Source organism: Hipposideros armiger, unplaced genomic scaffold (assembly GCF_001890085.2).
Source record: "Hipposideros armiger isolate ML-2016 unplaced genomic scaffold, ASM189008v1 scaffold_315, whole genome shotgun sequence".
Lineage (NCBI taxonomy): Eukaryota > Metazoa > Chordata > Mammalia > Chiroptera > Hipposideridae > Hipposideros > Hipposideros armiger.
This window is the reverse complement of record NW_017731665.1, coordinates 595,960-622,795: the sequence shown is the minus strand read 5'-3', so window position 1 is coordinate 622,795 and position 26,836 is coordinate 595,960. Positions and strand designations below refer to the sequence as shown.

Below are 26,836 nucleotides of genomic sequence, written 5' to 3'. Positions count from 1 at the left end.
TTGGTAAGGAAACTGAGGCTTGGAGGTTGAGGACTTGTCTAGGGCACACAGCTGGGATTTGCACACAGGTGATCCCAAAGCGTCCCTGTGTAACCACCACACCGCTCCCCTGGGAGATGGCTCTCTCAGGAACCTTGTTAGCCTCAATCGTCCGACCAGGCAGCTCCTTTGGCTGGCCAGAGTGGCCTCTGAAACTTTGCAGGCCAGCCCAGCCTTCCCTGCAGCCATGGAGCCCTGGCAGCTGGAACCCTGAGGCCATCATGCCACTTTGGTTAGGGGAGCTGCCCAGTTACAGGCTCATTCTTAACATTCATTATTTAGCAACAGTCACCGCTCTGGGCAGAGAAGTAAACCGGTGAGTACAAGGTTGCTGCAGAGAAAGGGGTGGTCTGAGGCCTGAAGGTGTGCCAGGTTGAGGAAACCCTGTGAGATCACATAGTGTGACTTGTCAGCCTTTGTCGCTCAGACAGGACCCATAATCCATCTCAGAGCCTCCTGTCCCACTTGAGAGTGGCTTTAGGTGGCGTGGAGAGGTCAGGTGAGGCTTCCCAATCAGCAGTGTGTGCGTTATTTGTCTTGACACTTGCAAGGCAGCTGGCTGCAGCCCAGCCCCTCCCTTTGATCACAGGAGTCTACACTGAGCTTTGTTTTCTGGTGTGAAATACGGGGCTTATGAAATTTCCACCCACTTGTGAAATCCAAACCCTCTTCCATTTATTAATTCCCGCTAATGGTCCAGAATCATGTCCTGCCCCACCCGTTAGTGAAGGGCAGGTTCACTGGAGGCCGAACAGGCCAACTCTGGAGTCTGGATTCCATTGGAATCTGAACAAGCCCTTCTTTGGCCTCTGGGTTGAGTCCTCGCTCCTTGCCAGGTTGCTCTGTCACCCTCCCTGCAGAACCCAGGGTCCTGTGTGAGGTGGGCAGCCTAGGGACGCCAGGGCTGACAGCACTGGCTTTGGGCTCCCTGCCCACCTCCCCCAGAGTACTAGCTGTGTGTCCCCGGGCTGGTCACTAAACCCCTCTGTGTGTCAGTGTTTTGAATTGTTGGGATTAAATGGCACAACCAATAGAATGTGTTTGGCACGGTGCCTGGCACCCAGTTCAGTCAGTACTTGTTGACTGATAGGAAATCTAATGACAGAAAAGTACAAAGGAAAATCACTTGGCTGTGCCCCATGAGCAGTGTCGGCCCGCGGTGAGCATTCTCCCAGGCGTCCTCTATGCACTCATGTTTGTACCATCTCACACACATAGGGTCATTTTCACATGTGCTGGCTATCTGTGATCTCTCTTCCCAAATAAATAGGCCGCCTTCCTGGTCTGTAATAGAAGTCCGCTGGGCTCCTGGCTATGCCCGGGACATCCCTTATACTTTCCCCCAGTTTTGGCTCCCCCTGTTCCCTCTGCTTAGGAAACCTCAACATTCCCATCATAACCTGCCCTTCAACGGTTGAGTGGCGCATTGGTTAAGAGCTGGCTTGGGACGCCAGCTCTGAGCAGCAGCGCCCTGGTTCAGATCCCACATGAGAGCCAGTGACGCTGCGTCCTCTACAGCTAAGATGCTGAACAACAGCTCCACCTAGAGCTGGGCTGCCGTGAGTCGCCGGTGACGGTGTAGGCTGCAGTGGGCTGCCATAAACTACTGTGAGTGGCTGGCAGCCGGCATGAGCTGCCAAGAGCCATTGTGAGCGACTGCCCAGTGGCCGGCGACCAATCTGCCTCAGCCGGGAAGAGCGCAATGATAATGCCAGCATGGGCCAGTGAAGCGACGTCCTCCACAACTAGACTGAAGAACAAAAGGACAGCAACTTGTCTTTCCCCTCCCCAACTCCCCAATAAAATATTTTTAAAAAACCAAAAAAAACCCCAGCCTAGTAGAAATACCATCGTCTCGCAGCATCTCCATCTCATTCCTGGGTCTTCCTCCATTGCCTCTCCTCACCTCTGGTCACGGTTAACGAGACTTCCTGCTTGCTTCCCTGGTGCACTGAACCCCGCGCTGCAGCTGTGGAGGCTTTCCCTGCTAGGCCAGTGGGCGCGAGAGCTAGGAGGGCCAGGGCCGGTATATTTGTGGAGTCCGAGTGCTGCCTCTCAGTGAGTGAGTGAGTCAGTGCAGGAATACGTGACCAGCTCTCTCACCACTTGGTCCTTGGTACATTTGTCTAAATGCCTGCCTCGTGGGCTTCCACTCCTAGAAGGTGGAGAGTGTTTTGCTCTTTTGTTGTGTTGAATGGAACGCACTAGAATAGTGTTGGGAGAATTAGAATGGCTCCAGGTATCCCACCGGTAGAATGAAGGTTGGACCAGCTGATCTCAGAAGCACACCAAGTGCCCTGGTTGGCCCAGGGTGGCAAAGTGAATGGTAAGGCTGGAAAAGGCCCTTAGTTCGGGCTCTCAGGCCCTGGTATTATCCCTGAGGCCAGTGGCCTCTGTGCCCTGTAGCCACTTTGCCTTGGCTCCTGTCTGCCACTTCCAGCGGCCAAGGGAGAATCCTGTCTGCCTCTGGGAACTTGGTCAGGTTTGCCCCCTGACCTGCTGTCCCATGAGCACCCAGAGCAGCTTTTCTTTAGAGTACTTTGGGGGAAGTGGCCTGTGGCTGCTGCTCTGTACTTCATTACATCAATTCTCCAGAGGCCTTACGTCTCAGCAGCCATTTCCAGGGTCCCATCTCTGAGGGCCCTGAGAATGCAGCCTGCTAACCAGGTCCCTGCTTTGCCCCTAGGCCAAGTACCTGGCTCAGATCATTGTGATGGGGGCACAGGTGGTGGGCAGGGCCTTCGCCCGGGCCCTGCGGCAGGAGTTTGCAGGTAAGCGTTGTCCCTGTTTCCCCCTCATCTGGGAGCTCCTGCCCAGGTCACATTTTCCCCGTATGGTCCCTCACGCTGGGACTCTCTGTGGGCTGGAGTTCTGGCAGCTTGGGTGGCCTGGGGCACTTCCCATGTTGGGGAGGAGGGAGGCATCCCAAAAAAGGGAGACCTGGTTGACATGAGCATCCAGGCAGGAGTTGGCAAACTGGCCCACCTGGCCGTCTGTTTTTGTAGATAAAGTTTTATTTGGACATAGCCACACTTCGGGGTGCTTTCAAGGCAGTGTCCAGTAATTACTACACAGATTAATTGGCCTACAGAACCTAAACTATTTATTCTTTGATCCTTTAAGAGAAAGCGTACTGGTTTCTGAGTCTAGGGTCATTGAAAGAAAAGAGGTCACCCAAGGCAGCCTGCTTTGGTGGCCTGGATACCCAGGTGGCAGCTGGGTCTTGTCAAAGCTATTGCTGCCTCCCCTGCCCACAGCTTCGCCCTCTTTCCCTTTAGTAGCCTGAAGCTGCCCACCTTGCTATGTGCCCGGATGAGGGGTGAGAGAGAAGAGGGACAGGGTCATCTCGTTGTCTAGGCTGGAGACAGGACGACAGGATTGGTGACCAGACCCTGCCCCTGCTCTCCGGTGGGGCAGAGCTGTCCTCATTTCACTACCGCCCCCTCTCCCCAAACAAGAAACCCCTCTTGGCGAAGAGGTGCCCTCTAGCCACCTCTGTCCCTGCATCTTTTCTCCCATGCCACCTGGCATGGAAGGCCCAGGAGAGTTCTGGGCTGGTGAGGGCTAAGCACTAACTCATGTGTCCACGCAGCCAGCCGGGCAGCAGCTGATGCCCGGGGACGTGCTGGACACCAGTCTGCAGCCGCCTCCAACCTCTCCGGCCTCAGCCTCCAGGAGGCACAGCAGATTCTCAACATTTCCAAGCTGAGCCCCGAGGAGATCCAGAAGGTGAGGCCACCAGGCTGGCTCTGAGACAAGTGGACCAGAAGTAGGGGGCGGGGGGCGGGGTGGCGGGCAGCCTGGGGAAGAGTGAAGGAGGTCTGGCAGGTAGGGGCAGGGGCCCATGCTCTGGCTGCAACCAGCTAGGACTCTGACTTCTAGGAGCCATTGTTCATTGCTAGGATTTAGGCCCAAGGCAGGCAAGGGCAGAGGCATAGAGCGGTTGGTGGTAGCAGCCGAGCCCCTCCCTCCATGGGCACCTGTCCACCTCTCTGCCCCTTAGCAGTTGCAACAACTTCCTATGTCACTGTTCAGGCACATAGGGCAGAGGGGTTGAGCCCTTTCGCTTTCCTTCTTTGTCATCTCCTAGCTTCCCCTGCCTCTGTAACCCTGAGACCACACACCTCTCACCGTCTCCCCTCCTCTGCAGAACTACGAACACCTATTCAAGGTGAATGATAAATCTGTGGGCGGCTCCTTCTACCTGCAGTCAAAGGTGAGTGGTCTTTGATGCTGGGAGTAGGGGACAGGGCACTTTCCCTATCAGTTCAGAGCTTGGCAGGTAGAAAGGTAAGCGGGCCTTTCCCTTGTGCTCCAACTTAGGAAGGTCCCCCTAAACTGCCACTGCCTCTGGCTGCCTTAGCTGTCGGGCCATGTCAGCCTGGGCCCTGTGTCACCCTGGACAGAGGCCCTCCCAGCAGCCATGGCTTTGAGGAAACAGGACCTCTAGCTGAAGGATTGCTAGAAGCAGCTCTCAACTCCCACATTTCAGTCCGAGTGTTCCCTGGGCTTTGTCTCCCTGGAGTGCAGGCCCCCAGGTCACCCCTTCTACCCCAGGCACTAGACCTGCCCACTGCTCTCCAGGGACTCATAGCTGGAACTGGACATGGGAAGAGGCCATCCTGCGCAGGTCACCTTGCCTAGCTGTTTGTACAATAACTCCCTTCCCAGGTGGTCCGAGCGAAGGAGCGCCTTGAGGAAGAGCTCAGAATCCAGGCCCAGGAGGACAGAGAGAAAGAGCAGAGGCCTCAGACGTGACCACTGGGCTCCTCCCACCCCATCCTGCCCACCACCTCTAATTTATAGCTCAGTAATAAATGTCTTTTCCGCATTTTTCAGTTGTGCACATTCAGATTCCAGAAGGCAAACTGCTCTTCCTGCCAGCTGTGGGCTGAGCGTGGGGGGTGCGGGGAGGGTGAGTTTGGCGAGAAGCCAGCAGGCTGCCTGGCCCTGCCCACCCGTAGAGAGCTGGCCGCATACTGTCACGTACAGGATGCAGCCACTCCTGCTGTCACATTGCCAGTGACAAGCCCTCCTATAGCATCACTATCCTCAGGTCTACCCCTGCCCTTCCCACCGGAGCATGGAGCACCAGGCCCGAGCTGTCACAGGCTGCCTTTCCTGAGGTGGATTTGACTCTAGCATCTCAGTATTTGGGCAGAATGTTCCATCTGCAGCCAGCGAAGAGAAGCCTCTCATTGCAGCCCAAGGCCAGGGAACTGGGTCTCCCTAAGAGCTAAGCCACTCACCAAAGTCACAGCTGGTACTGGCAGAACAAGGACCTGACAGCCTGTCAGCTCTGTCTGGCATCCTGCGTTTCAGTTCCTAGCACTCCTGCTCTCAGCACCTGCCCCTTGCAGCTCCCGGCAGATTAAGCAGTGGGGGCACCCGCAGGGTCAGAAGCAAGTCCCAGAACAAGACCTCTGGGTGCTGCAGTCGGGGGTGGGTGACCCCAGGGCCAGAGCCAGGTACAGAGCAGTCCAAAGCGGTCTCATGTCAGGCGGTTTGGCTTCTGGCACGTCCAAGACAGAAACCATCTTTGCAACTCACTTTTATTGTTTCTTTATAAACTTCCTCTCACATGGAGGAATATATTGTTATAGTCATTAGCTTATCTCTTTTTTTAAACTCTATGCTAACAGCAATGGAGCCAAGAGGAGGAAAAACATAAGCTACAATAGAAAGGCACTTAGAACCTGTTAAAATACTGATATCCTGGAATGTGCAACAACAAACTGACGACAACACGTACACCGGCTCTCTCGAGCCTGGTCTATCACTGAGTCACATGCTGAGCTAATGTCACCTTCCAGTGCCCTGTTCCTCTGCTCCCTGGGCTCGAGTCTCAAACCCCTCACCCCACAACTGGGAACTTAAGGGTCTGGTGCCCTTAATGGGGGTGGAGGTGCCTGGGTCCTGGGTGGGGCCCGAAGAAAGAAGACCAGCTCCTTCCCGCTTTGCTCACAACCCCTTCGAGGGGCAGAACTAGCACTGCCGGGCCCTGTTAGGGCCGGGTCAGAGTGACCCCTCTGGGACAGAAGGGCAGTCCAGGAAAGGGAGGGGTCAGCAGAGCTGCTCGGAGGAACAGCAGGGAACCCTGGAACCCCAGGGCTGCTAAGGACTCCACTGCTGTCCCACAGCTCCCTTGTTCTATAGCCAGGAAAGGGCGGGCTTGCTCTAAGGCCAAGGGCAGGGCAGGCCTTGGAGCCAGAGCTCCTAAGGGCCAGGCTAACACCTCCCAGACTGCACCAGGCCACTTCAGGGCTCGGTGGGGAAAGTATGTGCTGTGTCCCCAGGGCCTGGGGAAAGCCCACCACGGGGAGTGTCAGTGCCCTTGGCTGATTCCAACCCCTGGGAGTATAGGGGACGCCTCTAGGACAGGCTCGGCTGGGAAAAGCCAACAGTATGTCACCAGTCCAGGCTAATTCCTCCAGCTTTCCCCCCTTAGGTGGAGGGGCCAGGCCTCTTGTGGCTGTCCGTAGCTACTTTCCTGTCCCCCAAGACTAGGGCCTCAGTCCATGGTGCTCAGCACTGGCCTGAAGCCCTCCCTCGTCTGTGTGCTGGCTGTGACTTAGCACTCCAGAATGAGAGCTGCATCCTGGCCTGGGGTCATCCCTAGCCAGCCTCCCGTCTCCGGCCAGCTAGCAGGCTTCTGCAGCCCCTATGCAAGGAGGCACTGCCCAAGGCCAGGCCCACCCCACCTGTTCCCTGAGCCGGGCAGGCCCGAGCTGCTGGCACCTCCCCTTCCCACACTCCAGGGCTCCCCACAAGGCAGAGGGAGGAGGCCCAGTGGTAAAGAGGCAGCTGAGTGGCCTCTTCAGAGCATCCTTCAACCCAGAGAAGGGGCTAACCCGCAGGCAGTGCTGGCTGTTTTCGGACAGGTAGGTGGGATCGAGCAGAGCGGGCCTCCCTCTCCAAGCGGGAGGCACCTTGTCATAAGGATAAGGTGGCTCTTCCTGTGGCTTTGCCAGGGCCTGCGTCTGTCTTGCTCTCCCTCTGGAGGGTGGGCCAGAGGGAAAGGGGTCCAAAGAGCCCCCAGAGCTGGGGCCTAGTGAGGCTAGGCAGGAGGGGTAGGGCCTCGACCATGGGGCTCCCTGTCACAGCTGAGCCCTGCACCAGCAGGGAGGGTAGATGCCTCCACCCACCTGCCCCCACTACTGGGATGGGCTGGCAGGTGGACAGGGCAGGGAAGGGAGGGCGACCTGCCCAGGTTGGCCATGGGGTGAGGGAGTCACCAGGGTGGAGGATGGGACGGGGACTGAGGGCCAGAGGTGAGCAAGGCCCCAGCACCCAGGAGCTTAGCTCTCCCTGGCCGGCAGGCAGGTCTCCCTCACGAGCAGTGACCTAGCACCATCCTTGCTGCCCAGCTTGTCCAGGGCTGGGGTTGTTGGGGGGTGGGGGGCACAGCCAACCAGGCCCCAGGGGCGGGAGGACATTATTGCTATTTCGCAGAAGAGTTTCTGTTCGTCGGGGCAGGGCCAGGAGCTGCTGGCGGTAGTGGGTAGCTGTCCCCAGGGTGGGTTCAGTTCACCACAGCCGGTTTCAGTAGCACAGAGCCCGGTGGGATGACTACCCAGCCAGGGGCCAGCGCCTCTGGGCTGCTGGCTGCTGAGTTGACACCAGTGGACAGGTCCAGCACAGTGCCCGGCAGCAGGGGGAGTCCATCAGGGCTGGGCCGGGAGCGGCCACTCTCAGTCCTCTCCAGGGGGGTCTTGCAGCCCTCCATGCTGAGGGCTCTGGCTGGCACTGCCCCACGCCCCTTTTCTCCCTCGGCCTTGCCACCTGCGGAGCCAGCCAGGAGGGAGACCACAGGCAGGCCCAGTCCGCCAGCCCCGAAGGGCGAGGGTAGCAGTGGACTCTTGGCCAGATTAAGGGGCAGAATGGGGCCTGGCAACCCAGGGCCCATGCCCGCCCCACCCCCACCACTCCCACCATTGCCACAGGCCAGGGCACTGAGGTCAAGGGGGCCAGGGGCCAGGGGTAGGGGCAGGCCAGGCAGGCCGGGGCCTCCAAAGAGGGCAGCAGGGTTGGGGATGATGATCTGGGCCCCGCTGACATAGGGGCTGCCGTCAGGGGTGGGCAGTGGTGGTTTTGGGGGCGGGCGCAGTTGTAGAAGCTCCTGCTGCTCGTGGGACACGAAGTGGCCATGGGCCTTGATGTGCTTGCGCAGCGAGCTGGGGTCCGTGTAGCGCTTGTGGCAACCGGGCATCTTGCAGTAGTAGGGCTTGTCCACATAGTGGGTGCGTGTGTGCTTGAAGCGGTCGCTGGAGTTGGAATAGCGCTTGTTGCAGCCCTCATACGGGCAGACGTAGGGCTTCTCACCTGTGGGCGGAGCCGGTGTGAGGGGTCTCCCAGCCCAGCATCCTGCCCCCACTCAACACCCACTAGGCAGCCCCCAGGATCCTGACCCCAACCAAAATCTTGAGAACACAGGCTGTCTGACTTGGGGAGGGCCAGTGGCCCCAGCACCTAGCACAACATCTGCCCCAGACGGGGCAGTGGGCACAGCCCCTGAGAAGCTAGCCTGGTCATCCCCAGAACTACCGTAACCTGACTGTGTGCTATGCTTCAATTCGTGGGTGACAGTGACCACTTTGGCAGGCGAACCGATGAACCTGATTATAGACTTCCATAAAGCCCCTACTAGGGGCAAGCCCACTGTGAGTGCTGCGTGAATGACAACTACCCTTTATGTGGCCCTTCCTCCACAAAATGGCTCCAGATTTACTAAACGTCTGTTCTCGCACTGACCAGGACGGAGCCACGTGAGACTACAGGCCTTTGAGTATGGCCAGTCCAAATTGAGACGTGCTACGAGTGTAAAATACACACCCGATTCTGCAGACTTTGGACGAAAGGAAGAATTTCAGTGTCTCCTTGATATCTTTTTAATACCGAAATAACACTTTGGACATATTGGATTCAAGAAAATATATGATTACAATTCATTTCACCTATTTTTTGTACTTCAATGCGGCAATTAGGGAATTTAAAATCAGGTGTGTGGCTCTGTTGGTCAGTGCTGGTCCTACTGTGTGCCTGAGTATGGTGAGGAATGAAGCAGACACAATGGCTGTGTCCACAGGTGGCATTAGTCAGACGATCTTACAAACACAACAAAGCAGAGTGTGACACAGGAAGGCCTGTCTGCGCTCCCATATATGGAGGGTCTGACCCGCAAGAGAGTGTTTCCCCCAGCTAGTGGCACACGAAAAGGGACCGGTGAACAGTGGGACGCATCCCTCATCTGTTGGAGGCTCAGAGACCATGGGCAGCCTGCCCAACCATCACCCTCCAGCCCCATCTCTCACCTGTGTGCGACCGGTTGTGTATCTTCAGGTTCTCCAGGCGGGAGAAGCTCTTACTGCAGGTGGGGCAGCGGTGTGGCTTCTCATTGGTGTGCGTGCGGATGTGGATAAGCATCTTGTACCTGCTCCAGGGAGGGCACAGAGCACAGCTCAGCTTGCTGGACACTTGTGCCCCTTCCCTTCCACCCGCTCTTGCCCTCCCTCACCTGGCGTTGAAGCCTCGGCCGTGACGGGCACAGCCCTCCCAGTGGCAGCAGTACCCTGCATCCTTTTCGGGCTTGACGTGGTAGTCGTTGACGTGATCCACCAGGTCTTGCAGGAGCTCAAAGAGCTGGTTACACTGTGGGGCCAGGGAGGTCTCTGAGCACATGGAGGGGCACCTGCCCCGGACTCTGCCCCGCTCTTCCTGGCCCCCACTCACCTTGGCCCAGCGACACACCAGCTGCTTGGGCAGGGGTAGCTCTGGTGAGAGGCACTTGTCCTTGGGGGTGGTGAGGAAGGAGGAAGCAGGCAGGTGCAGGGCCCCCCCGGAGCCCAGAGGCAGGAAGAACTGGAAGGAGCTGGGGACGCCGTCGAGGTAGCGCAACGGCTGGAAATCCTGGCAGGAGAGGGCGACGGGCAGAGCTGGTCAGTACTTTGGAGCCGGCAGGCCCAGACACCCTCTGTCTCCTTTGTAGCAGGTTGAATTGTGTCCCCCACAAGGATATGTCCTAGTCCTAACCCCCCGTGTACCTGTGTGTGTGGTCTTATTTGGAAATAGGATCTTTGTAGATGTAATTAAGTTAGGAGGCCAGACCGGACTGGAGTGAGCCCTAAATCCAGTGACCAGTCTTCTTAAGAGAAAGGGGGAGGTTTGGACAGACACGCACAGGGAAGAAGACTGTGTGACAATGGAGGCAGATTGGAGCAACATGGCTACAAAGCAAGGACCACCTGGAGCCACCAGACACTGGAAGAGGCGAGGAAGGATTCCTCTCTAGAGCCTTCAAAGGGAACCAACTCTGTTGACACCTTGATTTTGGACTTCAGCTTCCAGAATAGTGAGAAAACAATACATTTCTGTGGTTTTAAGCCACCCAGATGGTGGCAGTGGCCCCAGGAAACCAATATACCTTCTCTCTCCAGAACCCACACCCCCTCCTTACCGGGGCTGTGGGCACTGCAGGCAGGTCCCCATTGCCCTGGCGCTCGGGGGACAGCGAGCTGCTGCCATTGGGAGAGTCCAGCCCAGAGGGTGGCGACAAGCTGAGGTCCACCAGAGGGGCCGCCGTAAAGCGTCCCTCCACCTTCTCAGGGAACTTGGGGTTCAGCAGGAAGCCTAAAAGACAGGCACAATTTAGGGGTGCTGGGGTCATTAGTCCTGGTGAGCCAGGCCCTGCCATCTCTGAACCCCTCACCGTGACCCTAGAAGCAGACCCCAGCCACGCCATGCTCCCAGACCACCTCAGGGCTCTAGGCTTCGGAGCAGCAGCCTGTACGTCTGACAAATGTGACCTCTGCCATCACGAGAGCTCGGCCATTGGTTAACAGGAGAAGTAGGAAGTACCCATTTTATAGATAGAATGATCTGGTACACTGAGTGACTAGGAACTGGAAGCCAGGGCCCCTAGCTTCCTGTCACTTTGGCAGGTGCGACCGTTCTAACTTCCCCTGGGCCCCGTCTTCCTCACTGGTCCCCTCTATACAATAAGGTTTGGGCTGGCTGCTTTCAGAGCCTTCCAGCTCAGATGTGGTAGATATGGTTTTCCAGTGTACTGGAGGCCGAGCAGAGGGCCTGACCCCTGAGCATCCTGCAATCACTTGCTGGGCTTGGTCCCCAATCTCTACTTACCCGGCTGGCTGCCCACACTGCCTCAAAGCCCAGGAGTTGGGTCTCGGGGGGCTTTTGTTACATGTGAACCCTCACCCCACCTTACCAGCCATTCCACATTCTCCCAGAGGCCTCCATTTGAATTCTGGCTCTGCTGTTCCAGCTTTATAAACTGGGCAGATCAGTGTCCTCCTCCGAGGGACAATGTCACCTCCAAAGGTAAACTGCTGGCAGGATGAATAACCGGAGTGTGGGAATGCTCTAAGCTGGAAGCTGTGAGGGACTGCGGTTACGTCCTGGTGGACACACTTTGGACATCCTCCATCAGGGCCCAGAGACTGTTGCCCTGCCTGGGTGCAGTACCTGAGGGCGGGGAGCCCGGGGAGCCCGGCGTGGGGCTGTCGTCCACCAGGCCGAGCTCCCTGTGTAGAGTTCGGTGCCGGACCACACTCAGCGTCCTCTCCCGCTTCTCTCTCGCCGCCCGGAGCTTGGTGATGCTCAGCTTCAGGTCGAGCGGCTCGTCCAAGGAGTGCATGGTGACGTGGGGCTGGGGTTGGATGTGGCAGCAGGTAGTGGGGAGCTCCCAAGCTGGTCTTCAGGCCGGAACCTGAGGGAGGACAGGAACTGTGCTGTGACATTGACGCCCTGGGCTCCTCCTCGGGCTGCACCCATTAAAGCCCACAGGAGAGGGAGGCAGTGGGTGTGCAGCAGTGTGAAAGCTGTCTCCTCAGATAGGGAGACCCTCGGAGTGGCCTGACCAGCAGGTATTATAGAGCCAATCACCTGCTCAGGGCTTCCATGTCCACTTCCCACGGGTTTTTTCTGGGAGGCAAAGCTCAGAGAGTCCATTTTGCCATGAAACTGAGTTTTAGAGACACTGCCTCAGGTCACAAAGCTAGGAGTGGTGGAGCTACCAGATTCAAGGCCAGATCTTCCTGGAAATAGCCAGCCAAGTCCCAAAGGTCATTTCTTTTCTTTTTTTTTTTTTAAAGAGTCCATTGGGGAATTGGGGAAGGGGAACAGACAAGCTGCTGTCCTTTTTGCTCCTCAGTCCAGTTGTGGAGGACGTTGCTTCACTGGCCCATGCTGGCACTATCATTGTGCTCTTCCCGGGTGAGGCAGCCACTCACTGGCCACTGGACGGCCTCCCACGGTGGCCCACGGCAGCTCACGCCGTCGCCAGCGACTCACGGCAGCCCAGCTCCAGGTCGAGCTGCAGCTCACCATCTTAGCCGCAGAGGGCGCAGCATCACCGGCCCACATGTGGGATCCGAACCAGGGCCCTGCCGCCCAGACCTGGAGTCCCAAGCCAACTCCCAACCAATGTGCCCCCGAAGGTCATTTCTGACCAGGTGACAAGTCATGCCTGGGATACATGCCTGGTTTGAGCCAAAAGACCCAAAACCAAGCCAGAGGAGCAATAACTGTCCTCTAAAGTGGCCATGAGTGGTCCGCAACTACTGACCACCGAGTGTCCACTGTGCCGGGCCCCACAGGCAGCTGTGGTCACCTCTGAGGGGACAAGGCTGAGAGTTTGCTGGGCAAACCTGAGCAAAGCTTGACCCCAAGGGATGGGGGTGCAGATACGTCGCCTTGCCTCCCAAGCGAGGTCAGGAAGAGAGGTGCCAACAGGCACCGGGAACCAGAGGGCTCTGGGTTGCCACCAGGGGGCAGCGGGGGACTGTGGTCCAGCCAGGCCAGGCAGGGGCAGGGTTGGAGCAGCTCTGTCTGGTGGTTAGTAAAATACATACATATATCATTTTTAACTGGTGGTAATATTCTTTTACTGAGTTTTCATGCTGGAATTTTCACCCTTTTCTTAGAATGTCTCAATGGTGTAATTTTCCTCACATATAAATGACCCAAGAGCAAAGTCAACTCTTCATTCCAAATCAAACTTTTCTTATAGCGGCAACCTTTTCACATGTGGTGAAAGAGTGTCAGTGTTTCCTTGCATTTGTTAATTGAGATGAATACACCCTACAAATCTATCTGCTAAACAGGTCAACACGATGCGATACTCCCAGCTAGTCACTGAATCCAGGTTTTCACAATTGAATACAGACCATCCCCATAACCACTACGTGGTAAAAGGCTTTGTATATTTCGCTGGTTTGTCTTCTTGGGGGCCAGTGTTGCCCAGCTGCAAGCAGGCTGGGGAGGGCGGCCCCTGCTCATCTTTTCTCCAGGCCAAGCCCCTCAGCAACTTTCAACAGGTCCTGAGCCCTGGCTCATCTGTCTCCCAGGACAAGCTCCATTTCTGCCAAGACCCTCCAAGCACACAGGGAACAAGGTCGTAGTCCGCTCCCTCACTTAGGACACTCTGCTTTTGGGGCCACATCCCAAGACTTCACCAGCACATAGCTAATGTCAAAGCCTCTGAGCCCAGGGAGGGGGACTGTGTTATCGGAGCACAGGTGGCTGCACTTGGCCATGGGACCCAGGTCTGTGACTTGACTGCCCTGTTAAACTCCATCAGGTGAGAGCCCTCAGATTTGTTTGGATTTGCCTCCCAGGCCATGCATGGGCCAGGAGCTCCCAGCGATGCAAGAGGGGCTGGGACCAGACTGCCACCCTGTCCTTCAGCAGCTCCAGACCCAGGCAGGCAGGTGAGTGGGTGACAGTGATGGATGGACCTGGGCCCCTCCACTCTCCCTCTGGCTAGGGGAGGAGCTGCCCTCTGCCTGACCCACTCCCCCAGTTATGTCTGTCTGTATGTCTGCCTGTCCCTCCTCCACCTGTTTATTTTTAGACACAGGCCCAGTCCAGCCTCCCTGAAGCTCCTCTGTGCTAGGAGCCTGGAAGGAGAGGAAGGAAGTAAATATTTATGCTGATTAAGAATTCAGGAGCCAGGAAGGGCTGGTGGCCTGGTCCTTGGCTGGCCTAGGGCCACAGGCCTCCCCACAGCCTCCATTCTCCAACCCTAACCTGACCTTCCAGAGAAGGGGACCGTGGCGGAAGAACTGGGACTTCAAATTGACACTGATTCTCACAGTGACCCTGCCCAAGCAACATCCTTGGCACCTACCCCACTGCCTTCCCCCCAGGCCAGAGGGGAGTCAGGGAGGACCCCCGGATCACCTTGTTCTGAACACCTGCAGAAGATACTGCCTCAACCCAGAACCCAGAACCCAAGAGGAGCCTGTCTCCCAGGATGGGGCCAGAGATGCTGGTTGTCATAAAAGTTAAATTGAGTGATGTCTGACTGGCCTCCATGGGTTATCACAGCGCCAGTTCTAGGCCCTGTTGTCTGTCCCCTTGGCCTCCAGAGAGCGTGGCCCTGGCTGTCTTGCATCCCCCACCCCCTTCGTCCAGCCCAGGAACAAAGCAAGAGCTGAGTTCAGAACTGGCTGCTGGTTGGGCTGCTGTCTGGGAGATGGAAGGGGGCACTTTGAGATCGGCCAAGGAGTGGGGGTCACAGGCTCTTCCCCTTGGGGCGGGGCCTCCATTGGGAGGCAAATTGAGGTGGGGCCAGCCTGGGGTCGGGGGTGGGTTTGGGGGCGTCTTCTTCCTCCTTTCTCAGGGGTGGAGAGGCTGGGCCTCTGAGCTGGGCTCCCATCAGAAGGAACCCCTGGGCAGAACCCAGGGGCAGGAAGTGTGTGTGGGGGTGGGTCTCTGGGGACTGGGCCTGCTGATTAGGGTGGAGTGCTGGTTTGGAACTGGGAATTCAACCAGGGAGGTGGGGAGGATGGAGACGCTCCGAAGGGCGGCTGCCTGCTCTGAGGGTACAAGCAAGATTTTTAACCAGTGGTGGGGCCCGCAGTGGGCGGGGGCCACGTATCTCCGACACCCCAGTGCGGGCACTCAGCAGGAGACCCCTGGGTGCAGCGCGGAGATCCTTCCCCTGGAGTCTCGATGCGGAACCCCCAGCCTCAATTCCCCGCTAGCTCCGAGGTGATGCGACTCCACCCTGCTAGCGCGGGGTTGTGGGGTGCCGGAGCGCGCCTGGGGAGGACTGGCTGCCGGGCCGGGAGGTCGCGCCAAGGTGGTCGCGTTGCCGTGCGCCCGCGCCGGGGCTCCAGCTGCAAAAGGAACTAATTAGAGCAGAGGGCGCGCGGGGACGACTCGGGGACCACCAGGGCGGCGGGGGCGGGGCGGGGGTCATCCCGGGGTGGGCCGCGCTGGCCCTCGGGCTCGGCCCCCGCCCCTCTGCGCCCTCCCCGCCGGCCCTGCCGAGACAATGGCCGCTATTGTGCGCCGCTGGCCGCTGAGCAGAGGCCCCCAGCTGCAGCGCCGGTCAAGCCCCTCGTCTGCTGGGCCTACCTGGCGGCCCTACCCACCCTCCGCGGGTGGGGTGAGCGCCAGGCGGGGAGGGCACTCTCCGACTGGCGGGTCGACACGTGGGAAACTGAGGCCCAGAAAAGGTAGTCTCCCCCAGGGCCCTGTGGCTGTTGTGGAACGCATCCGTTAAACACCTACCGTGTAGCACTATCTGTCCATGAGTTCTCTGAACCTTCTAAAATACTGTGAGTAGATGGCACTCATTTCCCGACATACAGATGGGGAAACTGAGGCTCAAGGTCACCAGGCTACTAGGAGCGGCCTGGAATCTGCTCTGGATAAAGCCCTTTCTCTGCTTGGGGAAGGGTGGTAGGCTGGCCCTGAGCCTGGAGGGGAGCCCACCACACCCATCTTGAGAAGCACTCAGGGTCTCCTTGGCAGAAGCAGAGAGAAGGCAGTGCCCTCTGTGAGATGGGGCTCTCCCTGCCCACCGCACAGCAGACTGGAGCCAAGTGGGTGAAGACCTGTGTATCAGCGTTGTCAAGGGCAACATAAAGGACACCCCTTATTCCCAGAGTAGCCCTGAAACTGCCCTTTGGTCAGCTGTGGCCTGCCCAGCCTAGGACTTGGGGACAAGAGCTCAAGATGCAACTCAAAAGCCCATGTGGTATTCTTGATATTGAATGGAAAGAGGAGATAAGTCCCTGCCCCCTCCTTATGCTCCGTGGGTGCCCCCATGTCTGGTGACTGGGACCATCACGGTCACTATGCTGGTCTTACAGATGGGGAAACTGAGGCCCCGAGGAGCCCCAATCCCAGGTTACTCAAGTGGGCAGCAAGCCCAGGACTGGAAGCCATGGGTGAATATCACACAACCATACCAACAGCCAGTCGTTTATAGTCGGGCAACATGCCAGCACCTGTTCCAACAGGTACTGTTTCATCCCCATTTTACAGATGCAAAAACTGAGGCTCAGCGAGATTAAGTGATCTGTCAGGGTCACACAACTTGTCTGTGGCAGAGCTTGGTTTTAAGCCTAGGTGAGTCTAGAAGTGTTGTTCACCATTAGCCCCTCCTGTGCCCATGATGAGGGGAGAGGCAGGCAAAGGGGCTCAGGTTTGGCATCCCCCCCCCCTTGGTTTGTGGGAGCTAGATGCAAAGCCTAGCAGGCAGCAAGTGGGTACCGGAGAGGCCCACTGGGGGGCAGTCACAGGGAGGCTTGGAGAGTGCCAGGCAGATATACTGCCAAAGCACAGGGCCCCACAGCCCTGCATTCCTGGGAACCACTGCAGCTCCACCTTCCTCCACAGCCCAGAGGCAGGGGCTAGGGGCAGGGGCAGGCCTCATCCTGAGGGAAGAGGTGGGGGTGGGAGGTGCTTCCTGACCAGGCAGCAGAGCAGAGCTCCAAGTATGGAGTCAACCACTGGGTCTCTAACGTGGCTCTTGCCACTTCCTGCCCATGTGACTTAGAGCAAGTCACCTCCCAGTCTTAACCTCTAAAATGGGATGATAATCATAGTTATAAGCCATCCCCATTGGGTTTGGGGGAGAAATCAATGATGCACATCCAATTATTAGTATTTCCCATTAGTATGCAATATTCAGCACCTAGAACAGTGCTGGGTGCATAGTAGGTACTTAATCAAACTTGTTGAATGAATTGTCACCATCTCGGAGTTCCCCAGCCTTTGGCCAGCCTAGAGCTGCGAGGACAGCTGAGTAGGGGACCGGCCCTCCCACTGTATCCGCAGACACTGCAGTCTCACCCTCAGCTGGGAGCACCTGGGCTTTGGTTTAGTGTGTAACTAAACAAGCATGTGCCCCTCAGAGAGCCTCAGGCCTCTCCTGTCCTGTGGATTGGCCACAGCTGACCATAGTCACCTTCCAGAGCCTGACTACATCAAAGAAAGAACACTGGGAGGCCCTGGAGAGGCTCTGAGCAGCCCTGGAAGGAGCAGGCCTCCTCCCAGGAGGCAGGGGAGGGGCTTATCCTGTAAGTCCTCAGCCCAGCAGGTCTCAGGAGAGGGACCAGGGCAGGCAGCACTTCCGGGAAGATCATGGGGTTCACCTTCCCTGGGAACCTCTAGCCCAGTAGACAGGCCCCTCCCCCATCCCCAGAAGAGTGCTCTAGGAGGGAAAACCCAGCTCTGGTGGGAGTGCAAGCACACCCAGGTGATCCAGTCAGGGCAGAGCTCTCTGCTCTAGGCTACGGGGGCCTCAGGAGAGGCCCCAGCTAGGCAGTGCCTATGCAGGCGTGTATGTCAGGAGCCCCCTCTTGGGTGTGTTTAGAGAGTACTACCCAGAGCCAGGGTACGTGGTTCCAGTTCCCCTGGCTGTGGGGCCTCAGATGAGTCTCTGTCACCCCCTCTGAGCCTTGATTTTCTCATCCATAACACAGGCACCACAATAAAGTGCCAGCTTGCCGGACAGAGTAGAGATTCAGGGTGCACCTGGCCCGGTGCCTGGCATACAGGAGGTGCCAGCAACTGGTAGCCCTGAGGATTCTTGTTCCCCACCCCAGACTGGGGTGCCCCACACAGTAACTTGGCCTGCCAAGGTCACCCAGATAGTTCAGGCAGCACTGAAGCTAGGAAGCATGCACCTGGCTCCCTGCACACCCCTTTCCAGCCCCAGTTCCCCAGGAGATGTACTTCCTTCTCCAATGCCAGCAGAGTGACACCAGGCTGGGGGCAGCAGCTCACACATGGGTCCTGGCCCACACATGCACACTCATATAGATGTGTGTGCCCCTCCAGCTGCAGGGGCCAGCCTGGCACAGAGGCCTCCCCTCAGCGTGGTGGCTCTGGCGCCCTAGTGCGGCCCCCACCCCCTGCCGCCTGCCGGCCTGCAGCCACCTTTGCACAACTATGTCTGGTATTTTCCTGTCTGCCCAGCTTGGGGGGAGGTGGTGTGTGGGGCTATGAGCACTGCCTGCACCTGGGTCTCAGCCAGAGGCGAACCCGCCAAGGAGCCCCCACGCCTGCCCGCCTGCCCACCCGGGCTGGGAGGGAAGAGCCGGGCCCAGGCTGCCCAAATCCCTGGGAGGGGCCGGCACCAGGGAGCCAGACAGGGACACACACCCAGTGAGGCCCAGACATAGGCAGCCCAAACCCCGCCAGGCAGCACTGCCACTCATGGTGGGCGGCGGGGCTGGGCACTCCACCAGAGCGCTCTGGGGCCAGCAAAGCATTGGTCAGTGTCGACAGGACATGGATGGGCACCCACAGCACCCCCAGACATACAGGCACATGCATATGCGTCACACCTGTGCACACACATGGTACACACACTATATGGCAGATAACCAGTGTCAGAGTCCGGGACCCGGGACCCAGGACCCACGCGTCTCGGCTTATGGTAGGGAGCTAGGATGAGGCTTGCAGCCCACGCCTCCCACCATCCCAGGACAGGCACCAGGCCCATGAACAACAGCACCTGCCAAGTCCCAGTGGGAGGGGAGGTGGGCAAGGCAGGCTCTGGACTTTGGCCTTCCCTCCCTGCCTCATTTACCCCATCACTCAGTTATGCATTCCAACACCAGGTCCTCCGCTTGGTTCTGGGGGGCCCACAGATGAGTGAGAATGAAGAGCACCCAGGCTTCGGTGGGGGAAACACGGGCAATGGAGAAACAGTGTTGGGGAGGGCTGCTCCAGCCAAGTGTGGGGGACAAATCTGAGTCGGCCATGAGGACAGGGGGCGAAGCGTTGGGGCAAAGGGAGCGTTGGGTCCTAACAAGTTCTGCAGGCTACACCAGCCAGCATGCCTCCTGCTCACCCTCGCCATTCATCCTCACCACCCTGCCAATTAGGTGCTATTCTCCACATCTTCCAGATGGGGACACTGAGGCTCAGGGTGGCTGTCACCTGCCAGGGTCACAGAGCTGTAAGTAGCACAGTTGGGATTCACCTCCAGGCCGAAAGTCCACACTTTCTGGGCCCACTGCTTCAAGGGCCTGGGAGTGTGGTCCCAACGGACCAACAGACAACCTGCCTGTCATTCAGCAGAGGGGGCTGCCCAAGGGGGAGGCGGGGCCAGAACCTGGAGGGCACTGGGGAGCCATGGAGGGCTCTGCACAGAAAGTGCCATCTTCCTTTCCAGCCCAGAGTCTCCTGTCCCCAGGCTCTCCCCTGCACCATCTTTCTCAAGATTCCCTGTCTCCTTTAAGCCTTGGGTGCCAGCCTTGGGTGCCAGCTCCTGCTTTACAATCTTCCATACGCACCCCCATCTCCTCCAGCTGCCACTCCCCTTACCCCCTCCTTCAGCAAGTCTTCCCTGATTCACCCCTTCCAGCCTCAACCTCTTGCAGCTGTACATGAGTTGTTCTTCCAGGTACCTCAGAGCTGAGCAGAGGACCTGGCTCTGTCCCCACACTGCTTAGAGCAGCATCCTAGCCCTGCAACGGCTCTGTGCTGCTTGCCACACTTGCCCTGGGTCCGGGTCCTCACTAATATATCACTAATGCCACAATGTTACCAATGCATGTCCCAAGTGCCCAGCCCTACACATAGTGTCATATACGAGGTCTGACAAGCTCTTGAACTTGTTGCGATGATGTTGCTTACCTTTTTTGATATCAGAGGGATTATTCATTATGAATTTGTATCAGCTGGACAAACAAGTTTACTATTATATTTGGAAGTGCTGAAAAGGCTGCATGAAAAAGTTAGACAACCTGAACTTTTTGCCAATAATTCATGGCTCTTGCATCACAACAATGCACCAGCTCACACAGCACTGTCTGTGAGGGAGTTTTTATCCAGTAAACGAATAACTGTATCGGAACACCCTCTCTACTCACCTGACCTGGCCCCCAATGACTTCTTTCTTTACCCAAAGATAAAGGAAATATTGAAAGGAAGACATTTTGATGACATTCAGAGCATCAAGGGTAAAACAACGACAGCTCTGATGGCTCTGATGGCCATTCCAGAAAAAGATTTCCAAAATTGCTGTGAAGGGTGGACTAGGCGCTGGCGTCAGTGCATAGCTTCCCAAGGGGAGTACTTCAAAGGTGACCGTAGTGATATTCAGCAATAAGGCATGTAGCGCTTTTTCTAGGATGAGCTCACGAACTTAATTGTCCTACCTGGTATACTGCCCCCTGACCTGCATACTCACTCCCTGATACTCACTCCCTGCACCTGACATTTAGAGCCTCTTTCCAAGAAGGGAAGCCTGGGGCAGGCATCTCTGAGCCCTCTGGGGGTGTTGAAGAGGAGAAGTCCTCATGGAACAAACCACTGCCCTTCTCCTATGGCCCCCACAGAGCTCACTCCTTCCATTAGTGTGAACTGGGCCATAATGCAAAGTGCTGGGTCTCAGAGCCAGAAATCAGGCCTGTCCCAATGTGATGTGGCCCTGGCTCTGGGCCTCGGTTCCCCCAGCCATGAAAGGAAGGGACTGGCCTCGAATAGGACTGGAGCTGGCGCATCCTAACCACTCCCATAACAGCACCATCATACCAACCCTTCACTTTCCCGGACGCTTGGCACTCAGTAAATGTTTGCTGAGTGAGTGACTCTACCTGTGGTGCCACCAGCCAGGTACGGAGGGGCTTGCTGCCCAAAGAAGGAAGTGCTTTGCCCAAGGTCAAGGTGAGAGGCAGGGCCTGGGTCATAACACAGACGCCTCTGCCTCCCCATCTGGCTCAAGGGACCCAGGAGCAGGACGAGGATGGGGCAGCCAGCATCGTCATGGTCAGGTGAGATGACCACCAGGGCCCAGTAGCCCCAGCTTCCTCTCCTGTCACTTCCACCCAGCATTGGCACAGAGCCCAACTCAGAAGATCCGGGCAAGACCAGGCCCAGCAGGAGCTCCGGCATGAACTCCGGACTCCACCTCACGCCCTTCTTCCCCACCCCCCCCCACCACCCCGCCCTCCCCTGCTCATCCACTCCAGGCAGCAAAGCAAGTCCAGAAGCCGGGGCAGCCTCCAAATCCAAAAGGAAACACCCACTGGGTAGGGTCCTGCCAAGCCTGGGCTGCTTCAGGCACTCGCGGCCCAGGGTCCATAAGACCCTGCGGGAGTGATCACTAGGTGTCCTGAGGAGGTACTGGGGGCTTGTCCTGGAGGAGGGGACGAGGGGCAGGCAGTCAGCCAACAGTACTGGGGTTGGGGGGGGGGTGACTTTAGAACAGGCAGAACAATGGAGGGGACCACCTCAGGGCAGGGGGATGTCACAGCTGGAGTCAGTCAGCCTAGAAGCGAGGGGTTGGGAGGCTCTGGACGCAGGAGGGAGTGACCCAGAGGAGAAATGGCTCAGGGAGTCTGGGACTTGCCAGCCAGACCCAGGTGGACATGGGGGTAAAAGAGGGAGGCTTTCTCTAGACACAGCTGTCCCCCAAGTTATGCCTGTGCAGTGGGTTGCGGGGCAGAGCAGAAGTGGAGCTGGGGGGATTCCCAGGTTGAACTGACATTTTAGGGGCCAGGGCCAGACAGCCCTAGGCTCCAGTCCCTTTCTGTCCTTTCCTGACCCCAGCTGACCCCTGGGCCAAGCCCTCAAATCTCTGAGCCTCAGTTTCCTCCCACCAGAGCCCACAAGGCAGCCTCCTTACTCCCAGGGTCCCAGTGGGGTATGGCATGTGAGCACACTATGCAAATGGTGGAGACCCTTGGTCAGCTGGCAGGATTGTTTTCCTGGAGGCGCCCAGTGCTGACTCAGGCAGCTCAGTGGTCTCCTGGGGCCTCCACAGTCTCCCCACCCGCCCTTGGCCATGATTGGAGGGGGCCAAAGGCTGGGTCTGAGTCCGCTCCCCAGGCAGCCATCTGCCAAGGCAGGAGTACGTGTGCACACACATGTCACAGGCTCCCGCATCGGGCCCTCTCTGTGGCATGTACTACCTGGCCTCTCAGACAGTGCAGACCAAGGGCCTGAGGAGGCCCCAGCTACACACCATCCCCCACCCCCCAAGTCATGGCCTGGAATTCTCAGCCCCCTTCCATCTCCCACCAGGGGCATCTGGAACAGATAGGAAGTCCTCCTCTATCAGAATCATTTCCCATCTCTGTGCCCCCAAGGCCCCTCCCAGCCCGGCCACCAGTTAACCAGAACCCTCCATCCTATCTGGGAGCGGAAGGGGGCATGGAAGGCCAGAGCTCCCCCCAAGAGGCCTAGAGAGGGGGGCCTCTACCTTGCCCAGCCCAGGGAGCTTGGAGAAACATCTCAGACAAGACAGTCAGACCTCTGGGGCTCCCTGGGGATTTGGCTGTGTGTAGGCTCCCACCAGAGAGCTCCGCTGGAAGGGTCCTAGAGCTGGAAGGGAAAGGAGGGCTAGGGACCCCTGCAGGTAACCCCCATGGAGAGGTCTGGAACAGAGGCAAGGAGGATCAACATAAGGAAAGGATGGATGCTTGTGACCCCGTGTGCACAGCTGCTGGGGCCAGCTCAGGCTCCCCTCAGAACAGGGTCCCTTCTCATTCCAGGCTGGGAAACTGGCCACTAGACACCACTACCACCCCCCAGCTATAACAGACACCCAGGAAACTGGGCCCCAATACCACTGGCCCTTTTCCAAACTGAGCCTCAGTTTCCTCATTTATCTAATAGGGATCAATAGATCTCTCTCACAAGGTTAATGTGGAAATTTCAAGTGACAGGTGTCAACACCTCCGAAGTCCACCCAACCATTGGAAGGCACTGTGTTAATTTTTTTCAGGGATTTATTTCAAGGTGTTCCCCCCATGATCTCCATCCTTGACCCGCTTCGCCCCCACCCCTCCCTGGGGACCTAAAACGGCATTTGTATTAGTTGCCCAGGCAGCAGAGGCTTATGGGGCTACGCGGGAGCCAGAGGAGAAACGTGGGTCTACTCCAGGCTGTGCCCCCGCATGAAACCCACACCCCGCTCCCCTAGCAAGTCCTTTGTAGCAAGTCCTTTCCTGTCCCGGCATCAAAGCAGTTGCACCAACTCTGGCTAATCAGCAAAGTATTAGAGGTCCTAGTTGACCATTCGAGTCGAGTCACCACCTGGCCACTCCTGAATTAGAATCCTCCAGGGTGGGGCTGAGGCATCCACCTTAGAAACCACTGGGCAGATGTATGCCAAGGGCCTTGAAGGCGCTGCGGTGCCCCACACCCAAAGCTGGCAGCAGGCTGGGGCAAGGCTGGATGTCCTGACGTTCTCAGAGGTGAGCCCCCAGACATAGGTCTGGGCCTCAGCCCCTCTTGGGCCCTGTCACAGGCCCTGAGAGGGGAAGCAGCTCAGGCGGGGTAGGGGAGAACCACATCTATGTGGCTGGCCCCAGATACCTCCTCTCCAGCCAGCAATGCTCCCCACCTCTGAGAAGGGCACTTGTCTGGGTGAAGAGAGGTCCACCTGATACCTTCCAGGCATTATCTCTCGGGCCTCAGTCATCTGTGTGAAATATACAATGACAATAATAATCCTGAATAGAGGAAGAATTCTCTGCAGCCTAGGAAAAGGCAGCCCCCCATCCCATTCCGCCTCGCTCAGGCCTCTCTGTTGCAGTCCCACTTAGGTGAGAGGCCTCCCCTGGAACACTGGAGGGGTGAGCTGGGAGCAGCAGTCTTCTCTGCCCCACCCCAGCGTCAGGGGCCCACCCCAGCAAGCTCAGTTGCAGGCCCCACTCCCCACATCTGGTCCCTGGCCACAGCTGTTGCCACCCTCCCTCATCCTGGGATTGCCCCAAACTCTGTCTAGCACCAGTCCCTGCCCCCTCACCCAAGTGGGAAATTGGGATTCCAGGCCAGTCTGGGTAGATGGAAACCCACAAGGGAAAATGTCAGGAAAACACATTCTTCCTTCTACACAGCGGCTCAGACCCTGGGAGGATTAGGTGGCAGAAGACACTCCCACCGCCTGGGGCCAAGGGCAGGCCAGGGAAGGAGAGAAGAGAGCTGTGAGGACTGAAAGGTTGGGCTGAGAGGGGTCCAGTCCTCCAGACAGACCCCAGGGGGGACTCAGGAGAGCTTTGTCTCCTGCAGGCCAGTCTCATTCAACATGGGCACTCCCAGTGAGGCAGCCAGGAGAGCCCAGGCAGAAGACATGGCTGTGGCTACCCATTTGCAGCTGGGCTTTTTAGAAACAACAAAAGCTTTGGGGGGACGCGGTTCACAAGATTGTTTAAAATGAGGTTTTTGGATGTCTGTGGCATCCAGTTATTCATACTGGCTCCACCCACGGATAATTGAGAGTTGGCTTTTGTTGGCCTTATCCCCTTTCTCACTGCCCCCTCCCCAGTCTTCTCATGGACTGTGGAGCTCAGCAAGCTCACCTTGTCCGACCTCTTGGTTTGACAGATGAGGAAACTGAGACCCAGGAAAGGGAAGAGCCTGGCCCAAGAACCCGGGGGAGTTGGCCCAGTCAAGAGTCAATTCCAGGACAGCAGACTCCTGGGGGGGGGCTTTTCCCACTCACCCTCCAGGCTGTGGTCCAGCTTCAGCGAATCCCCCAAAGCCACTGACCCCAAAAGCAGCGGTGCCTGGAAGTGGGGTGACTCACTGTCTGGCTTCCTAGGGCACCCCCTCCCCATCAGTGAGGGAGGGACTGGCAGGTGTCCCTGTGTAGAGAGCCAGGAGCAGGGAGAGGCCCCCCAGGGGGCCTGCACCAGGGTCACTCAGGGGCCGAAGAGCCCCAGCTGGAGGGATTTAACACCAAAGGTCAAAGGTCATAGACAGGGAAGGGTGGGCAGGCATGGGGGGGGGGTCAGAGGGTCAGCGCTAATGGCAGCTCCGGAAAAGGAGGGGGAGTGGATGGGGCTAAGGAAAACAGGGCTGCCTTCAAGGGGTCCCCAACCCCCATAAATGGTGCCCCAAACCCCTGGCACTGCCTCCTGCTTGGCAAACTGCAGACAGGGCCAAGCGGAGCAGCGGGGTGAGCTATGAAATGGGCTGGGCTGAAGAGGGAACGGGGTATCCAGGGAGTGGCCCCCAGGTGCAGCCCCTCCCGCAGTGTGGGCCAGGGCCAGCTGGGAGGCCCAGCCATGGCCCAGAGGGAAGGAGGAGGGGCAGAGGGAAAAGGCTCGGAGGTCATGAGGAGGGATGTGTGGGCTGGGCTGGAACAGCTGTGGCACTGTGGCACCCGTGTGGGGCTGGGGGAGGGCTGGGTGGGTGGGCAGACCAAAGAGGCCAGTTTCCCCTTCCCTGTCTCTGGGGGCTGAGAAAGGCCCTCCAGGAGACACTGCAGAGACACTGGGGAGCCGAGTGTCTCCAGCTGCGGGCTAAGCCCCACCTTTCCTCTAGGATACCAGGACCAGGCACGTAAGACCCTCAGGATGGCTGCCTCCCAGGACCACAGCTCGGGCCCTGTCCCTGGCCCAGACCAAGAACCACGGGAGCCCAAGCCTTGGCCAGGTCCTGGGCTGGCCTGGCTGCCCCTTCAGTGTCAAGCGTTCCCTTCAGAGCCAAGATCCTGGGCTGAGATGGCTGGGGGCCCAGGGCTCCTCCCAGGATCCCGTCCCGCTTCCCAGGCCCCAGGGCAGGGCCGGGTAGCTCCCTGCAACCATCGCTGCCCCGGGTGGCCTGGCCAGGCAGGATCTCCTGGACAAGAGAACGGGCAGCATGCTGCCCTGCTGTGGCCTGAGTACCCGGCTGGGAAGGGCAGGATGCCAAGGCCTCCAGGTGCCAGCTTGGATTCCAGCCCCATCCCAGGGGGCCAGCGGGGAAGCAAGGCGCTGGGCATCTCCCTCCCTCCAGGTGCACCTGCCTCTCCCCTTCCCCTGCCCCTCCAAACCTCTGCTCAGTGGCGTTGGGTGCCCCTGCCCTCCCCAATCTGCCCGGCCCTCTGCTTGCACCCAGTCAGCAGAGGAGGAACAAGTGCTGGACTGGACTCCAGCTCCCTGTCCAAACGCGGCAGCACCCCCGTCCTGATCCTTAGGGACGCCTCCCTCCTCTGCCCAAGGAAGGGCCGGGTCTCAGCAGGGGCAGCAGGGGGTAGACTTTCCAGGACAAGGGAGGAGACACCTTTCAAACCCCGTTCTAGAAGCAGCCCCGGCGCAGTCGTGGGAAGAAGCTGCCCAGCTGCCCCAGACAACTCCGTGCCCAGGCTCCGTGGCCCCCCTCTCATCCTGCAGCGCACCCCCACCGCGGCTGCCCAACTTCCCCGCCGAAGTTTGCTCCCGCCCCGGGCCGGGCCGCGGCTCGGCCCGGCCACGGGACGGAGGGAGGGCAAGAGGGAGGAGAAAGACACAGACGGAGGGACGGGGGCCGGAGAGCCGGCGAGGGAGGGCGCGCGAGCCAGCGAGCGAAAGAGCGAGCGCAGGGGCCCCAGCGAGGGCTCACAATGGCCCGGGGCGAGGCGCGGGCGCAGGAGGGGGGGGCGACCCACGAGCCCCGCAGCCCCCGCAGTCCCCGCGCGACAGGCCGACCCCCCCGCCCGGTCCCTGTCCCCACGGCACGACGCCCGGTGGCTTCCTACCTCGGCGGCGGGGGCGGTAGGGCTCCCGGCTGCGGGCTCCGGCGGTCGGGGGGCGGCAGGGAACGAGCAGGGGAGGGGCCG

At 58.5% G+C, this 26,836-nt stretch overlaps 3 protein-coding genes across 9 annotated transcripts in view; 2 read left to right on the top strand and 1 right to left on the bottom strand.

Moving 5' to 3' along the window:
- The window catches only part of CORO7 (coronin 7), a 71,965-nt gene extending 67,095 nt beyond the window's left edge, over positions 1–4,870 (top strand). For both annotated transcript variants that reach the window (XM_019660277.1, XM_019660276.1), the window contains 4 exons: positions 2,726–2,810; positions 3,632–3,768; positions 4,190–4,255; positions 4,711–4,870. In XM_019660277.1, coding sequence (XP_019515822.1) covers positions 2,726–2,810; positions 3,632–3,768; positions 4,190–4,255; positions 4,711–4,797 — 375 coding nt within the window. In that variant the 3' untranslated portion in view covers positions 4,798–4,870. The remainder of the gene's footprint in view (positions 1–2,725; positions 2,811–3,631; positions 3,769–4,189; positions 4,256–4,710) is intronic.
- A 703-nt stretch (positions 4,871–5,573) lies between these two features.
- On the bottom strand, positions 5,574–26,806 carry GLIS2 (GLIS family zinc finger 2). Of its 3 annotated transcripts, none has more exons than XM_019660280.1 (7): positions 26,756–26,806; positions 11,521–11,764; positions 10,493–10,665; positions 9,769–9,945; positions 9,554–9,687; positions 9,351–9,472; positions 5,574–8,361 (listed from the first exon to the last, which is right to left on the bottom strand). In XM_019660280.1, exons 2-7 carry the CDS (start codon positions 11,690–11,692, stop codon positions 7,562–7,564), a joined length of 1,578 nt encoding a protein of 525 aa, XP_019515825.1. In that variant the 5' UTR covers positions 11,693–11,764; positions 26,756–26,806; the 3' UTR covers positions 5,574–7,561. The 3 variants fall into 3 exon arrangements, with proteins under 3 accessions (XP_019515825.1, XP_019515827.1, XP_019515826.1); XM_019660282.1 differs by having other exon boundaries at positions 9,351–9,469; XM_019660281.1 differs by lacking the exon at positions 26,756–26,806 and having other exon boundaries at positions 11,521–11,920.
- LOC109392122 (proline-rich protein 2-like) overlaps positions 12,435–26,836 on the top strand; it is a 34,270-nt gene continuing 19,868 nt past the window's right edge. For 3 of the 4 annotated variants that reach the window (XM_019660283.1, XM_019660284.1, XM_019660285.1), the window contains exons 1-2: positions 12,435–13,766; positions 25,582–26,771. In XM_019660283.1, coding sequence (XP_019515828.1) covers positions 25,614–26,771 — 1,158 coding nt within the window. In that variant the 5' untranslated portion in view covers positions 12,435–13,766; positions 25,582–25,613. The remainder of the gene's footprint in view (positions 13,767–25,581; positions 26,772–26,836) is intronic. The other variant, XM_019660286.1, reaches the window with a different exon arrangement.

Excerpts from the sequence above, each read along its gene's own strand:
- GLIS2 (XM_019660280.1), bottom strand. The coding sequence starts at position 11,692 with ATGCACTCCTTGGACGAGCCGCTCGACCTGAAGCTGAGCATCACCAAG. Across the intron at positions 9,946-10,492 it reads CTGCAGTGCCCACAGCCCCG|GATTTCCAGCCGTTGCGCTA; the intron begins GTAAGGAGGGGG and ends CTCTCCTGCCAG. Across the intron at positions 8,362-9,350 it reads ACACAACCGGTCGCACACAG|GTGAGAAGCCCTACGTCTGC; the intron begins GTGAGAGATGGG and ends CTCCGCCCACAG.